General features: G+C 41.6%; 1 protein-coding gene and 1 non-coding gene across 3 annotated transcripts in view; one reads left to right on the plus strand and one right to left on the minus strand.

The window, feature by feature from the left end:
• POLG (DNA polymerase gamma, catalytic subunit) overlaps nt 1-11,676 on the minus strand; it is a 30,321-nt gene extending 18,645 nt beyond the window's left edge. Inside the window, exons 1-14 of one of the 2 annotated variants that reach the window (XM_051981082.1) lie at nt 11,313-11,676; nt 10,387-10,440; nt 9,722-10,317; nt 8,744-8,939; nt 7,884-8,051; nt 7,560-7,706; nt 7,188-7,267; nt 6,473-6,655; nt 6,220-6,368; nt 5,868-5,994; nt 4,865-5,089; nt 2,422-2,539; nt 1,573-1,632; nt 650-757 (exon numbers count right to left, since the gene is read on the minus strand). In XM_051981082.1, the coding sequence (XP_051837042.1) occupies nt 650-757; nt 1,573-1,632; nt 2,422-2,539; nt 4,865-5,089; nt 5,868-5,994; nt 6,220-6,368; nt 6,473-6,655; nt 7,188-7,267; nt 7,560-7,706; nt 7,884-8,051; nt 8,744-8,939; nt 9,722-10,317 (2,157 nt within the window). In that variant the 5' untranslated portion in view covers nt 10,387-10,440; nt 11,313-11,676. Of the gene's footprint in view, nt 1-649; nt 758-1,572; nt 1,633-2,421; nt 2,540-4,864; nt 5,090-5,867; nt 5,995-6,219; nt 6,369-6,472; nt 6,656-7,187; nt 7,268-7,559; nt 7,707-7,883; nt 8,052-8,743; nt 8,940-9,721; nt 10,441-11,312 lie in introns of both variants that reach the window. The other variant, XM_051981083.1, reaches the window with a different exon arrangement.
• A 96-nt stretch (nt 11,677-11,772) lies between these two features.
• Nucleotides 11,773-11,845, plus strand: TRNAR-UCG (transfer RNA arginine (anticodon UCG)). Its single transcript has one exon. It is a non-coding gene; the product is annotated as a tRNA-Arg (tRNA).
• Nucleotides 11,846-16,318: the final 4,473 nt, after the last annotated feature.

Genomic DNA, 16,318 nt, shown 5'->3' on the forward strand with positions numbered 1-16,318 from the left:
TTATTGGTAGGGGAAAGACCCATGGTAGAAAAGAGCCAAGGGTCAGGAAGATACATTGAGTACCAAGAAAATTCCTTCCCTATTGGTCTGGGCCAGTTAAGCCAAACTATTGGAGCCGAAGGGCAAAAAGGAGTCAAAGACAATCCCAAAAATACTGGGGAGGAGAGAAATAGTCCAATAGCTAATTCTCCATACAGTGTCCAGAGCACCTATGATTCCCTTTATCGAGTCCTCTTCTTTAACAGGAGAAAACATTAGAAAAGTTCATGCTTTGGCTTCTCACTTCAACTCTGTTTCCCTAACAAATGGAATGATAGAACTACACTTGATCTGAGAGATACTCTAGTTCAACTTCTTTATTCTTAAGATAAGGAAAGGGAAATGAAATTTCAAGGCATTAACTAACATGCCCAGGACAGAGAGCAGCTAGCGGACTATTTCATATCAAACAAATAGTCTTGCTATGTCAATGGCAGGGCCAGTTCTAAATTCAGACATTAGACCTGACCCCTAACCTAGTTTCCTTTAGGACTAAGTCTTATTTTTTGAAAGACAGGACACATGGGGGAAATATGGTCATGTTACTGGCATTCTATGAAGACAGACGAGAATCATACTAATCAACAATATGTAACTGGCACATACTTACCTTGTGTGGCAGCTTGAAAAACCAGCAGCCAGGAATGTTCACATCATTGTAAGGTCCATTGCCATGGTGATAGGTCGGCTGACTAAGTTGCGAACCATTAGTCTCCTCCTTTGGGTATGACATATACATTATATTAACCTTCCCCCCATACATATATAGCAATTTGTGGTAGAATGGAATTAGGAAAGTGACCTTATCCTATAAAGCCATCCATGAGATACTCAATCCCTAGATACTGAGGAATAAAGGTAGATATCAAACCCTATCTCCCTCTCAAGTCTTAAAGGTGCTCTAGGTGGGCCTGCAGTGACACTTGGAATCAAGATTATAATCTTAAAGACCTGAGTTTCAATTGATAAATGACGGACAAAAGCAGCTACACCCAAAGAAAGAACACTGGGAAACGAATGTGAACTATCTGCATTTTTGATTTTCTTCCCGGGTTATTTATACCTTCTGAATCCAATTCTCCCTATGCAACAAGAGAACTGTTCGGTTCTGCAAACATATATTGTATCTAGGATATACTGCAACATATCCAACATATAAAGGACTGCTTGCCATCTAGGGGAGGGGGTGGAGGGAGGGAGGGGAAAAAAATCGGAACAGAAACGAGTGCAAGGGATAATGTTGTAAAAAAAATTACTCTGGCATGGATTCTGTCAATATAAAGTAATTATTAAATAAAAATTAAAAAAAAAAAAAGATTATAATCTTAAGAAGAGGATCTTCTAAAAAGCTGTTCCAAGAAAGAACTCTCTTCTCATCTCCTAATTCTTGCAGTACTCTAAACTCAAATGTCATCTACAGAATTTCACTGATTAAAAAAACAAACAAACTAGAAAACAAGATCAGTTTGCCTGCTGTTAAGTCTCACAAAGAGAAATCCCCAATCAGGAGCCCTCCAAGATCTCAATCAGTACCTGGGTTGCTCTACCATTTTCAAAATCAGCATCAGGTTCCAAGTGGCTCAGCTCCTCTACCTGAATGAGGTAAGGAGAGAAGTAAATAACAATGTTAAAATGATTTCATTTATAGAGCACTTATAAATTCATACTTCCCTCACAACAACCTTGTAAAGTAGATAATACAAATATTGTTATGCTCATTTTAGAGATAAGGTCCAGAAAGGCTAGGTGACTTGGCTAAAGTCACAAAGCAAGTGTCAAAGACTCAGATTTTGAACCCAGTTCTTTGGATTCCAACACCCAAACTCTTTTTTTTACTTTACCACACTGCCCTTCTCTGAAAAAAAAGACTAAGCCCAACAAGAAATGACAAGTAAATTGTCCTTTCCTTGACGCCATAACTCCCCCAAACTACATGTTCACATAGAGCCTCTAAAAGAGTCACAGACACAGCAGGGTCCTGAAAAGAGGAGTCCCCAGGAAAGACAAAGAACAATGCTTCCATTTACAAGGGCCTTTTTACTACTTCATCCTCACCAGCTATCTCAATTACCCCAATCCAACTACAAGGACACAGGGAGGAAAACCTGAAAAAGCAGCCTTGAGAGGACAGCAACAACAGCCTCACTCAAGGTCCCGACTTGAGGTCACAGACTTCTCCCCTTCCCCTCTGATCCCCTACATTCAAGAAGTTGCCACACACACCTCCAGACAGAAAGCCAAGAGGAAGGCCTCCATTGCCTGTCCATGCTTTGGAGGCCCCCGGGATCAGGGCCAGTGACAGGACACAGACCCCAGAGCTAACTGACAACCTTCCCCTGTTGCTACGGGGCAGGTGCTTCTCGTGGCTAAAGCTGCCCTTACCGTTTGCCACGTGGTGCTGTCAGTAAGCAGGAACTCCTCTGGCAAGGGCTGGCCCTTCAGCACAGGCTGCTCCTTCCCCCGCTCCCTGCAGGATTTCTGATAGAGGGCTTCAATGGCTCTGCAGCGGCAGGTTGAAAAGAGCACATGTATGAGACTCAGAAAGATGGCCACTAAGCCATATGTAAGGCTGTACACTGACTTAGAAAACCACACAGCAACATGATCTAGGCTTACTGTACTTTAATTTACGTGGTTAAATATTTCCCCATTATATTTTAATTTGGCTCAGCGACAGTATTGCAAAGGAGGGCCAAGTTCGACACATCTCAAGAAGAAAACCACTTGGTAGAACCACTTTTGCTGATTTCTACTTTCCTCCAGCAACACTCCTGACATTCAAAGATGTTTCTATAGCAACTATTTCTAAGACAAAGATCAGAAACTACTTTAAAATGACACAGAATTTTCAATCTATTCAGTCATGTTATCCTCACAACCAAAAACTTAGGACACCACTCCACTCAGAATACTTTATCTTTCATTTTTACCTATTAAAACCCTACCCTCCATTTTCCTGATCTCAGAAAATGCTACCATCAAAAAATCTTGCTTAATTACTGTCATTGGAAGTGAGTTCTTCTGAATTCACATTTTACTTTCTACCATTTATGGCCTTTATCACATACTATTAAGAACTAGAGTTCTTATGTATAAGTATTCTCTTTCCTAATAAAATATATGCTCCTGGAGAGCATTTAGATATATTTTATACATCCTCATAACCCCTTACATCCTGTTTATATGGGTGCTCAATAAATGTAAAATAATATGGTAATTCTACAGTCAAGAAAACAGGTATGAAAAAGATCAAGACCACAGAGCTACAAAGTAGTAGAGTTAAGACTAGAATAAAGGTTTTTCAATTGCAAGTTCTAGTGCTTTACCTTAAATCCTTCCAGCTTTAGCAACAAAACCTGAAAAGGTTTATCTATCAATATAATGTTAATGTTACTATTTTTGTTTTCAATATAATCTAGTCCATATATGTTCTTAAATGCTAAACTATTTCTGAACTCTTAGTATAATTCTAATCTGTTGATTGTGAACAATCCTTTGAATATATTATTGCATAATAATCTTTTATTTGATAAGATTGCGTAAGTATACATTAGTGAAGTTGAACAATCATTTTTTCCTCTGCTTTCTCTCTCCTTGTTTAGAGTTTTTGGACAATTTGTTTTATTAGAGGAAAGTGATAAAGAGCAGAAGGGAAATCTGAGTAGTACAAGCCCCAGGCTCAGACCACACCATTGCTCATATCCAGTATCCATAAAGACATTTCCAGGAATATGGTAAAATGGATGATACTGGGGAGAGGATTTTTCACTTGTCAATGAGTTCTAAGTTACTTGGTATTTCACTTGGAATTCTTTTCAGACCAAGCTCTGCCCAAGGAACATGTAGTTCTCTAAAAGCTCCCTTCTCCAAATGAAAGTACCAGTTTTATGATAGTTTTTTGGACATACGGATCTTTCTTATCTCCATCTCTAATGTAATAATGAATGTTCTTCTGAACTTTAAATGCAACTAATGTTGAGGCAATCAAATCAAAATATCACTTATCCATTGCTATAGTCCAAATTTCTCACTGCTGGCCAAACTGGCAGAGGAGAAACAAAATTAAGAAATATTGGACCTTATGCTAGAGCTAGGACCCAACTACCTCAGAAACTTTGGATTTTCCCTTCATCCTCTAAGACAGAATTTGAGAATAGGTATTGCCTCATTCTTTGCAATTATAGTCCCAACACCCAGCACAATGCCTAATACACAGTATGTACTTAATAAATGCTAGTTAAATGACTGCCAAGAGTTTGGGTTTTTCACTATCCATCTCTCAGAGAGTGATTCAAGGAGATCTAGATCTCAGCCTTGTCCCAAACTTCTTTAAACAAACCTCAACTAAATGGTCTTTCTGTATCAGCAGAATATTGAGAAGGTATGAGGATTCCAGAACTATAAACATATAAATCTGACTTACTAGACTACAAATGTAATCTCTGAAAACTTCAAGCATCTTTAATAATGCTAGTTACCCTAAAGGCCCTAGCCCTATGTCCACAAGGTGAGGAAGGAAGAAGGAAAAAGGATAAACATTTTTTCTAAAAAGCAAAGAAGCACAAATTTTAATTTGACCTTTATACCCCCCAAACGAGAAAAGAAAAATCAGAAAACAGAGAAGTATTACTGGCTATGGGAGTAAGACCCTGTAAATTATGGTGTCAACTGTGACGACTTTTTGCAGAATAGCCCCACCAAAACTCTCCTTATCATACAAAGTATCTGGACCCCTTTTCCCCATCACTGAAACTGGAGCCTAACTTCCCCAAACTGTTTGCTCATCACATAAGTTTTCTAAAAGGCATCCAACATAGGGTCCTACCTATAGGGACAGCTAGCATCATCTGTCTTTGAGGAACCAACTAAGAGGTTATCCCGCCGTCCAGGTACTAAGTAACCCCAGCCATGCTTCTCTGAGTAGTGTACAGGGAAGCCATCCCATGTTAACATCATCAGCTTTGGGGTCACTCGCATCTGCAGGCTGATAAGGCTAGGCCCTGGCACCCAGGCAGGATCACTGAGCCGAGGACAGAGTTTCCGATACCACCTGTGGTACAAACAGAGATTATAAGAGATTAATGTGTTCCAAGTACAGCCATTCTTTCTTTCTCCTGGCCTCAAGTACCCAAATTCTTCCTTAAGGTCCAGCTCAGGTCTTACTTTCTCTGTGAAGCTTTTCCCAAACTATTTAAGCCTAAATTAATCACTCTCTCCTCTTCACTCCTAACGAACTTAAAGTCAGCTTTTAACTGTTCTGGAAATATTTCAATCATGTTAAGATTATCTCCCTAATTCTTATTAGGAGATAAGATTATCTCCCTAATAAGAATGCAAGTTCCTTCACTTTAAATACTTTTATTTCTTGAGAAGTGTTGGGTATATATCAGTGGCTAAATAAATTGTGGATTGATTCTTTTAGATAATTTGGAATCCTAAGAAAAACAAATAAGTAATAAAAACCATATAGTCATCCTTTTCAGATAAGCCCTAAATGAGGGCAAACAAATACCTATACTGATATAGTTGAGGCTGGGAGTTCACATTATTCCTACCTCAATCCTGAATTCCTGGGAACAAACTCTAGGAAATTGAAAGACTCTTCTTTAGGGGAGATGGCAAAGATGAGATCTAAAAATTCCACAACTGGGTTTAATGACCTGGCCTCTGAGACTTAATTTCTCTCCTATTAAATCTATCCTCTTCTGAGGAATTGGAAAAGAGATAGGAGTGAGACAGGTGAAGAAGATGAAGACGTCAGAAAAATTTAGCCTATGAAGGAAGTGATACCCAAAGTGTTCCTCCACCCCCTTGATCCAGAAGCTCACCCTGGATGTCCTGGCAAATGTTGAGTCCTCTTGGGTAACAATGATAAAGTCTCTTTCAACTCTTCCATTCGAGTTCTGATGGCAGAATCATTCTGCAACTCTTCCTCTTCACTAGGAGGGCCAGGATCTTCCCCAGGAGAAGATAATCAACTCAAAACACAAATGGACTTCCCAAAAGGAACCTAGTCTGCATTTCCATGTTCTACCCAACAAAGCAGCTCCTATTTGATTCTATGAGTATTTTGCCAAAATCTAATGACTTTCCTAGACATGTTCTATCCCAACAGCTCAGCTATGTCAATCCTTAAACCCTACTTTCCACACCTCCTAATTTTCCTTGTTCTAGTCCTACCTTCTTGCACTTTTCTTTCTGAGGAATTTTCAGCCTCAGATGAAGACTTGCAGGAAATATTCTGATCCTTCTTCCGAATCTTTTTCTTCTTCATCTTAAACTCCTGTAGATCCCATTCCAGATCCCAAAGCCAGGGGTTATCTTTGTATCTGAGGAATAAAACTACTCAACAGTCATATTCAGCTAAGAGATCTCACTCTGGGTGCTCAAGGATCCACTAGCAGACACTCAAGGCCCTCACTCCCAGGACTACCTGTCTCCAGACACCAGCTGACAAGCATCATTGGCAAGGTCCATCAGAGACTTCTTCATCTCTTTTTGCAACTCCTCATAAGTAGTCTGAGCTTCCACTAGGTAGCGATCCCAGTTCTGGTTGACAGGAAGATAAGAGACTCCCATTTCCAGCATCCCAGCTAGTGTTACAGGGTGAGGGCACCTTCAGGGATGAAGATAGGACAACAAGTTTCAGAGAAGGAAAGGAAAGAAGAAAGAGAAGCACAAAACTAGGAATCAAAAGACTTGGTCAAAGTGTTGGCTTTAAGACTTACTAGACATGTGATCTTGCACCAGTCACTTAACACCTCTGAGCCTGTTATCTTGCCTATAAAATGGGGATAAGGATATTTATACTGCTCACTTCACAAACTAGCGATATATAAATGGGACCTATTAACATAATCACCCTGCATTTCACAATTGCAGCCAAGACCCAACTAAACCACTCCTTCCTCCAAGACAATACATTTGAAAAATGGTTTTCTCTTCTACTATCCCTTCCTATGCTTTTCCTACAGGGTTTCTGTGGAAATAATCAGGGACCAAAGACAGTAGCTGAATAACCAAGTCTCTTAGTGAATTGTCCACTAGGATTCCTACCAAGAACAGAGATTCTCATAGCCAAGAAGTTCCTGATGAAGAAACCCTAGAGGCACACTGCTAGGCTCCTTCTGTCCCCAGGGTTAACTCACCTCTCCATGAAGAGTGGCAACTGTTCTTGAAAAACCTCATAGGTGGCCTGCACATCCAAAGCACAATACTGCATCAGATCCTGTTAAGAAACACAAGGGGTACAAAATGATACCCTGCAGAATCACAACTCCTCTCCTCCCACTCAAGGTAGGAACAGATTCTGCAATCTGCCAAAAAAAACTTCATATAACATAGACTAGTCTTATATTCCAAAGAAATTCACCATGTAAGAGAGACAGAGAAAAATAGAATCCTGGAAGCCACTTACAAAAAAGTACAGAGGTCATGCATACATCCTCACTTTCTCCCTAAGTCAAAAAGGTTTGTGTCTTCCCCAGTATTAGTCAATGCCCCACATGACTATGAGATACCTGGAAGTTTTCCCTGATGTCCCTCATGGTCCCCTTAACAAACAGTTCCCTGGCTTCCTTCTCCAGTGGGGGTCCCCCAACATAGAGACTGTGTACATCTGCTAGGTTGTTGATGCTGCTGATGTCCAGCCAATCCCAGGCAGAGATCTAGAAGGGGAGAGAACAAATGATGAACTATCCTGCTGAGAACCCTTCCCTAGCCAGTTCTAAAGGAGACAAAAGGGGCTGGGTACCCTAAGGAAGAATAAGTCAGAGAACCAAAATGCCCCATGTTACTGATCTGAGGAATGAAAAGATGGGCACCTGTAGTATTTCCTCACTCACCAATGGGCCCTTGACTTTACTTTGGGTTTTCTTGATATGCTTCTGGACCTGCTGATGACCTTTCTGCTTCCCCTGCTTGGCTGCCATCCAAAGGCTTCGCTGGAAGCTGCTCAAGCCAGAGATGGCCATGTGCATACTCAAGGTGTCCAAGAAGCGCATCCGAGAGCCCTGGAAAACATATGACTGCTGAGGTGACAAAAATACTCCATTTCAAATGCTCAACTCCCAGTCCAATTGTTCTACTCGCAGTCACCTGATTAATTGGCACATGTGCCTACATTTTTGTTCACAACAAGCAGCATAATCCCGCAGTGCTGTAGCTACCTATACCTGATAACCAAATATGATAACCACTCATATTTAGGCTTCTTTGTAAAGTCTTCTCTGAACATCCCAGTTGAAAGGGATCTCTATTTCCTCTGAATTCTCACAGTATGGCCTGTACCACTCATTTGCCAATGAATCATGAATGGCCTAACATCTACCTTAATGTAACCTGTTTTTTATTATCTGTTATTTAATATTTTTCTCCCCCAAGCAGACCTCCAATCCTTGATCTTTGTAGGGTGGGAGAAATGATAACCCTTCAGCACAACTAGCCTGGAATGCCATCTTGAACCTAACTGTGGGATTCAAGCATGAACACCTCCAACTAAATTTTACAAAGAAAGCCACATAAATCCCAAGTAATTCTTTACTTTCTCCAGTTCCAGAATGGTTTAACATCTCAGATTCTTGGCTATACAAGTACCAGAATCCTGGACAAACAGAAGCAATAACTTCTTTACCCACATATGGCTAGAAAGCACATCAGAACAGAATTCTAAGCAAAGAGCAAGTGATAGTTACGCAGTCCCCACCTGAATCAAGTACTGCTCCTTTATGTAGGCTCGATCAAAGCAAACATTGTGCCCTACAATCAAACGCTCCAACCAATCCTGCTTGGCTGGACTACTGACACTGGGAGGGGTCTCCAGAGGGATGAGGTCAGAGAGACACAGCTGTCTGGCCCAGGAATAGCGTTCTTCTAAAAGCCTTCGGCTACACCAAGAATACCTGGAGGCAATGCAAAAATGGGGCTGTCACCAAGAGGAATACAAATGCTGCAGACTACCACACAAATAATTTCTGTGGTATTGGATAAGTGACTAGTCTAATAAGTTTCCTGCCTTATGCTGTGAGAGCCAACACCCAATATCATTTTTAACCAATAATGGTTAAATGTAAGATGGAAATTGGTGTGCTTGAGTATGAACAGGTTAAAAAAAAATGCCACAGAGAAGATTCTAGAGAGGCTAAGGGAAAAGATATAGAAGGGTCATTTTACAAAGAGCTCAGATACAAATGAAAGGGCAAGGAAATGACAAAGCAAGCAGAAATATCCTTGCTTTCCCAGAATCCATAGTCATGATAAGTCTCCTAAAATAACCTATAGATCAGAAAGAATCTAAACTATAACAGCAAAAGCTGTATCTTAGCACTTAGCACAAAGGCTGTACATAAACACATGATATTTAACATATGCTGAACTCAATATACAAGTCAGGGGATATCGGTATATGGAATGGATCAGGGTATATGAACTGGGGTTAGGACTCAATAACATCCTATATCCTGTGTACTATCAACTAAATTAAACAGAACAAATTGAAAATGGAAAAAAGTAGTAAAGAACCTGGCAAGGAAAAAGAGACTAAAAAAAAAAGAAAAAAAGAAAGGAAGGAAGATGTGAGAAATAGTATTCAGTTGTTTAAAAAAAAAAAAACTTGTACCTGGTGACAATTATACTACAGAATGGATATACAGGTAAAAGCTAAGGTAGCATGATTTTAACTTACCAAGAATTTGGTGATACAGCCACAGCCAACGTGGGGCAATTGCCCTCTGCCATGCAGACCTCCACATCAAATACCAGGGCACGTTCCTCAGGGAACGCCACCTGTTGGCCCTTCCCATCTGGGTCGTATCTGGTCCAGCCTTCCTTCCAGGCCCATTTCTTGGGTAGAGGAGGCAACGTAGCCAGGAGCAGTTCATGAGCAGCCTCCAGGTAGGGTAGACTTTGCTTCTGGGCTAGGATGCGGAAGTGCTGGTCCAAGTCTTTCCCATAAAGATGGGGTAACTGCAGCTCTACATCAGGAAGAGCAGAGGTCTCCTGGCCCCAAAGCCCATGCTTCTGCAGATGTTCGATGCTTTGCCGTATGGCTTCCTCAGAAGGCTGTACCTCTGACTGCCCAAAGATCTGCTCATGAAGCCCCCTGGAGAGCATCTGAATATGCAATGCATTCTCTCTCCTTTGGCTCTCCTCTCCAACTCCCACTGAAGAAGCCTCCTTTTCACAGGACCGATGGCTAACAGAGGAGCCAGAAGCCCAACATCGAAAACACCATGACCATACTGGGCGATTTGCCACCGCTCTCCACATCAGGCGACTCATCTGTAGTGGAAAAGAGCTCTGGACTAGGAGTCTAAAGCCCTGGGTTCAAGTCCCAGCTCCCCCACTTACCAGCTTTGGATCTCTGGGTTACCCTTTTTAAGCTCTCTGATGCTGTTTCCTCATCTATAAAATGGAGAGAGAAGAATTGCAGAATGGGATGTGACCCTTAAAGGAATAAATTAATCCCTGTCCCTCACCTGGACTACTTCTGGCAAGGTGATGTACCAGTGTAATTGATCACGGCGTCACCTAGCCCCTTCCTCCCTTTCCAGCTTCTTAGACCCTCTTCTCTCCTCTATGTATTCTACACACAGTGATACAAGATCCTGGGCCCTCCCCAAGACGCCCCCTAATTCCAAGCCTTTTTGCTGGCTCTCCCTTATGCCTGGAATGATCTCCTTTCCCTCTTTGCTTTGTGGCTTCTTTCCTTCAAGTCTCACTGAAAATCCCATCTTACGTAAGAAGACTTTCCTGATTCCCGTAAATCTCATCCTTTCTTATGTTAGTTTTTAACATAACCCGTCTCCTTTTCCATGGCTGTTTGGCTGCTGTCTCCCATTAGACTGGGAGCAACTTGAGAGTAGGGACTGGTTTTTTTTTTTTAATTAACTGAATTGGGTTGGCGTTTTTTTTTGGCCCGGCACGTTAATGAATAGTTCTGGACTTGGTTGCAGGAGCAATGAAAGGCAAAGTAGAAGCCTCGCACCAATCCTCCGAGTACCATGTGGGCATCGCAGAGGCATGCTTCCTAAGCGCCCGCCCCACTGAGGGGGCAAGCACCCAGTCCTGGCACCCCGGGCAAGGGGGCACAGCTGGCGAGGGCGCGCAACGGGAGAGCCCCCAGGTTTGTTACCACCACCTGAACTCCGCGGGTGGGGGGGGCTACCCTCGCTCTAGCCCCGCCCCTCCCCCACCTTACGTTCCCCCCGCCCCTCCCCCCGCTCCACCCCTGCCCCCTTTCCTCGCGAGGACAGCAGGAATGCTCGGATTCTCACCTCTTGCGCCTTCCTCCTTCTCTTCTCCGACCTCTGGAGGCTAGGCTTGCTTCACTCGCCCAGCGGCCTGCACAGCCTCGGGCTAGAGTGCTGCACCTTCCCCCGGACCGAGCCCCGCCCGGCCCCGCCTGCGCCGCCGCCTCGGGTCGGCCGCCCCTCAGAGCTCAAGCTCCCGCCGCTCCCCCGGGCCGAGACGACAGAAGGAGGGAACTGGAGAAGGGCGCAAATGGCCGAGTGGGCAGCGGGAAAGAAGGGACCGAGCAGCAAAGGAAAGGAAGAAAAGGAAAGGGAAGAAGATAAGACCCGCGCCCCGCCCGGACCCTCCCCGCACAGCGCGCAGCCTCAAGAACCTGTTTACGTCCCGCCCCCTCCCTCCGCAAAACCCAGAGATTGGTCTAGAACGAGGCGCATGGCACTGATGTGTCTTTCTAAATCAGCTCGAAAGGCCTGGCTTGCGTGAGGCCGCGTGGCCTAATGGATAAGGCGTCTGACTTCGGATCAGAAGATTGCAGGTTCGAGTCCTGCCGCGGTCGTCTGCAGCCAAGGGGCTAGAATTTTTCACCTCCCAATGTTCCAGAGAAGATAAAGGAAAACATTTTTGATACCTGCAAACAGACCGCACCCAACTATGCGTCTCAAACATTGTACAACTGGTCAATGCCATTTACTACGTAGTCTTTGCGTTCACTTACACAAATTAATGACAATTTTGAACATCTTAAAGACAGCCTCATGGAGCCACTTCTTTGGCAGCCAGGAAAACAAAACGATCCTTTCCTCATCACATTCTTCCCGCCCCAGATAATGCTCTTAGCAAACTCGGTCCTGCAGAATTACTACAGTGACGAGCCGGAAATAGGCCCATCTCGGCTTGAGACGGTCCCACGGCATCGAGATTAAACTGAGCCGCCCCTCCAACAGACCTTTCCCAGCTGGCATCCCTTTCCAGGCTGGTTCCATTTCACTCCACCCCATTGGCCCATTTGCAGGGGCCGGTCCATGCTTGCGATGCCCTCCCGCCTTACCTCCTAAACACCCAGCTCCCTTCAGAGCTCAGCCCAAATCCCTTCTCCTTCCAGAGGTTAATGTTGGTTAATGGTTACGTCCGTGACTTAGATTTACTTGTCTGTGGATGTGTACTATTCCCTTCCCAGTGGCACGAAGCTCTCGGAGGGCAGAGACTCCCATTTTTGCTCTTGCGTTTCTAGGGCCTAACAAAGTGACTGACCCCTAACGATTGCTTCCTAAACGCTTGGCCTGTTCGTTGGTTGGAAAGGGGTTCCGAGGCAATCTCGTCCTATCCATAACTGACCAAATCGGTTCTCTACATTTATCCATGACTGTCGAGTCATCTTTCAGTCACTGCTTAGAGACACTAATAACGTACCCTAGAATATATATGATTACTTCCGGAGTCCAGTGTTTTGAGTTCAAATTCTGTGTCTGATCTATGATGCCAGAGTCGAATTATTTGACTAAGTCACTTAATATCTTTGAGTCCGAATTACCAAAGAGAGGATTTAGGTGGTCACTGAAATCCCTGTCAGTTCTGCAATACTATGTTAAGTTTGGGAGGAGAAGCCAGGCAGCTTCTTTTCCAATCTTTGTATAGACTTAATTTTTTTAAAGCTTTTTATTTCCAAAATATATCATAGATAGTTTTCATCATTCATTCTTGTAAAATCTTGTGTTCCAAATTTTTTCTCCCTCCCTTCCCCCATCCACACAGCAAGCAGATAGCTTTCTCCATCACAAGACCATTGGAACTGTCCTAAATCACCTCTAGGCTTATTGTTAATAAGTCTTCCCCTTAATAGCAAGTCTTAATTTGCTGCTTGTTAACTCCTACCCATTTACTGCTCATAGTTCTGCCCTTTGGGGAGCATCCTCCGGTAGGTTCAATTGAAACACCTTCTCTGGGGGGCCCTCCTGATTCTCTTGGGTTTTTTCTTTTATTAGTTTCCCTTCTATTTACTTCTCTGTGTATATATTTTCTCCCTCCAAAAGAATATTAGCTCTGAGATACCACTACACACCTGTCAGATTGGCTAAAATGACAGGAAAAGATAATGGGGAATGTTGGAGAGGATGTGGGGAAACAGGGACACTGATGCATTGTTGGTGGAATTGTGAACACATCCAGCCATTCTGGAGAGCAATTTGGAACTATGCTCAAAAAGTTATCAAACTGTGCATACCCTGTATATATATATATTGGATTTAACATATATTTTAACATATTTAACATGCCATCTTGGGGAGGGAGTGGGGGGAAGGAGGGGAAAATTTGGAACAGAAGGTTTTGCAAGGGTAGGTACTGAAAAAATTAACCATGCTTATGTTTTGTAAATAAAAAGCTATAATCATAATTTTTAATAAAATAAAACAAAACAAAACAAAAAACCTGTGCATACCTTTTGACCCAGCAGTGTCTCTATTGAGTCTGTATCTTAAAGGAGTCATAAAGAGGGAAAATAATATTGCGAAAATATATTTGTAGCAGGCCTTTTTGTAGTGGCAAGGAACTGGAAACTTGAGTCATTCTCCATCAGCTGGAGAATGGCTGAATAAGTTTTGATATATGAATGTTATGGAATATTATTGTTCTATAAGAAATGACTAGGAGGATGATTTTAGAAAGACCTGGAGAGACTTACATGAACTGATGCTCAGTGAAATGAGCAGAACCAGGAGATCACTGTACATGGCAATAGCAAGATTATATGATGATTAATTCTGATGGACATGGTTTTTCTCAACAATGAGGTGATTCAGGTCAATTCCAATAGACTTGTGATGAAGAGAGCCATCTTCACCAGAGAGAGGACTGTGGGAACAGAATGTGGATTACAACGTAGTATTTTCATCTTTTTGTTGTTTGCTTGCATTTTGTTTTCTTTCTCATTTTTCTCTTTTTGTTCTATTTTTCTTGTGCAGCATGATAAGAATAATTGTGGAAATATGTGTAGAAGAATTGCACATGTTTAACATATATTGATTACTTATTGTCTCGGGGAGGGGGTGAAGGGAAGGGAGAGAGAAAAATTTGAGACATAAGGTTTTGCAGGGATGAATATTGAAAACTATCTTTGCATTTATTTTGAAAATAAAAAGCTATTATTTAAAAAAAAATAAATAAGCATCAATAAAAAATTTTAAAAGAAAAGGAAGTTAGATCCTATCTAGCTCTATAATTCCATTCATTTACATCTATGACTAGTTAGAATGAAGCTCTCTTTCTCAGTCACCCTTCCCTCTATGTGTTGTATATGTTTAATACATAAATGTTTGTAGATTGATCATATTTGACCATGAATTATTTGACCATCTTCATGATGCATGAACTCCTGACCCCTTACCATCAAAAGACATGTTCTTTAGTAGAGGAAACAAAAAATAAAAATAAAAAAATTCGTAATTATGCCATCTCTTTGGTTCTACATCTTATCAGCTCCTTTCAAGGATGTGATGCCCTGAACTGAATACATTCCTCATCTTCCTACAAGAACATCATGAGAAACTTTATCAAGTGCTTCATTAAAATCTAGATATATCTATATCATTCTCTTAATCGACCAGTTTCACAATGCTTTCAAAAAAGGAAATAGATTAATCTGGAATGATTTGTTTCTGATGAAGTCATACTGGTTCTTGGATATGGTTACTAGCCATTCCTTTAATAATATATTCTAGAATTTTGCTCAGAATCAAAGTCAAGTTCACTGGCTGATTATTGGTAGATTTCATTCCTTTTAGGAAAATTGAACCTTTTTCCTTTTTCCAGTCCCACTGTAGAAATTTCTTCCCTCTTTCAAGGATCACTGCCAGTGGCTCAACAACTGCAAATGTCTGTTTCTTCAAACCCAAGGCCAGATAAGGCAAAATGATAAAAGTCAGACAAGTGCTCCCCTACTCTCTCCTTACTTATCATCAGGATAAATTCCCTATTAGCCATCTTTATTCTGTCCTTTCCAATCCTAAGAAGATGTTTTTTAGAAGAAGCAAAAACAAAGAAAACATAGGGCAGTTATGTCTTCTTTTCAGCATCAGATAGCATCTCATCTGCCCCAAGCAGTGGTCCTACCTCTTTCTTTTGTCTTTTTTTGTTCTATCCTTTCTTTGTTTTTTCTTTTTTTGAGACAGTTGGGAAGCTCTATGGATGGAGTATTGAGCCTGGAGTTGGGAAGACCTGGGTCTAAATGCTACTTTACTAGCTTCATAACCTTGGGCAACTCACTTATACTCTGCCTGCCTCAGTTCCCTCACCTCAATAAAATTAGGCTCATAATATTTATCCCACAGGGTGGTTGTGAAGATAAAATGTGAAGTTTTATAGCACACTATAGAAGCTTAATAAATGCTTTTATTCCTTTCCCCTGACATAACTAAAAACAAAAAAACTCTTTTTTGTTATTCTTCCCTTTCCTCGTCAACTTCAGCTCATTCTTTGCTACTATTCCTGAAATTAAAGACTTATACCATTCTTTTGTATTCATCTCTATTCAATCTTCTGTGGATTAAAAAAAAAAACTGAGGTTTCCTGAGGTTGGTTTACACTGGACTTTTAAAATAGCACCTTTTTTTTCCATTCAAAATTTTCATAAATCTTTCAGAGTTTTTAATCCTTTCTGGACCAGCTTCATTGTAGGTCCTGCTTACAAGGGATGGAAACTGTATCCGAGATTGTATTAGTATAGTGAAATTCTCAGGAGAAGAAACATCTGTTACCCATTCAAATTGGTCTCTTCTTTGCAATTTGTAATGCTACAGAACGGCCTGGAAAACTGAGAGTTTGAGATTTGCCCAGGATCATTTAGTCAGAAGGTTTTATTTGAATCCAGAACTTCCTGGTTTTGAGCACCACGTCTGTGCTAGACTGCCTCTCAGAGCCTATTAACACCATACAATAAAGCCACAAAGCTATTCCTCATTCTGTTCTTTGATTTCCTCTCATGAGCCTCTCTTTTAAAATACTACGTATGCAGCTCTGCTATTCCTTTTTTATG

This window comes from Antechinus flavipes, chromosome 2 (assembly GCF_016432865.1).
Source record: "Antechinus flavipes isolate AdamAnt ecotype Samford, QLD, Australia chromosome 2, AdamAnt_v2, whole genome shotgun sequence".
In the NCBI taxonomy this organism is placed as follows: Eukaryota; Metazoa; Chordata; class Mammalia; order Dasyuromorphia; family Dasyuridae; genus Antechinus; species Antechinus flavipes.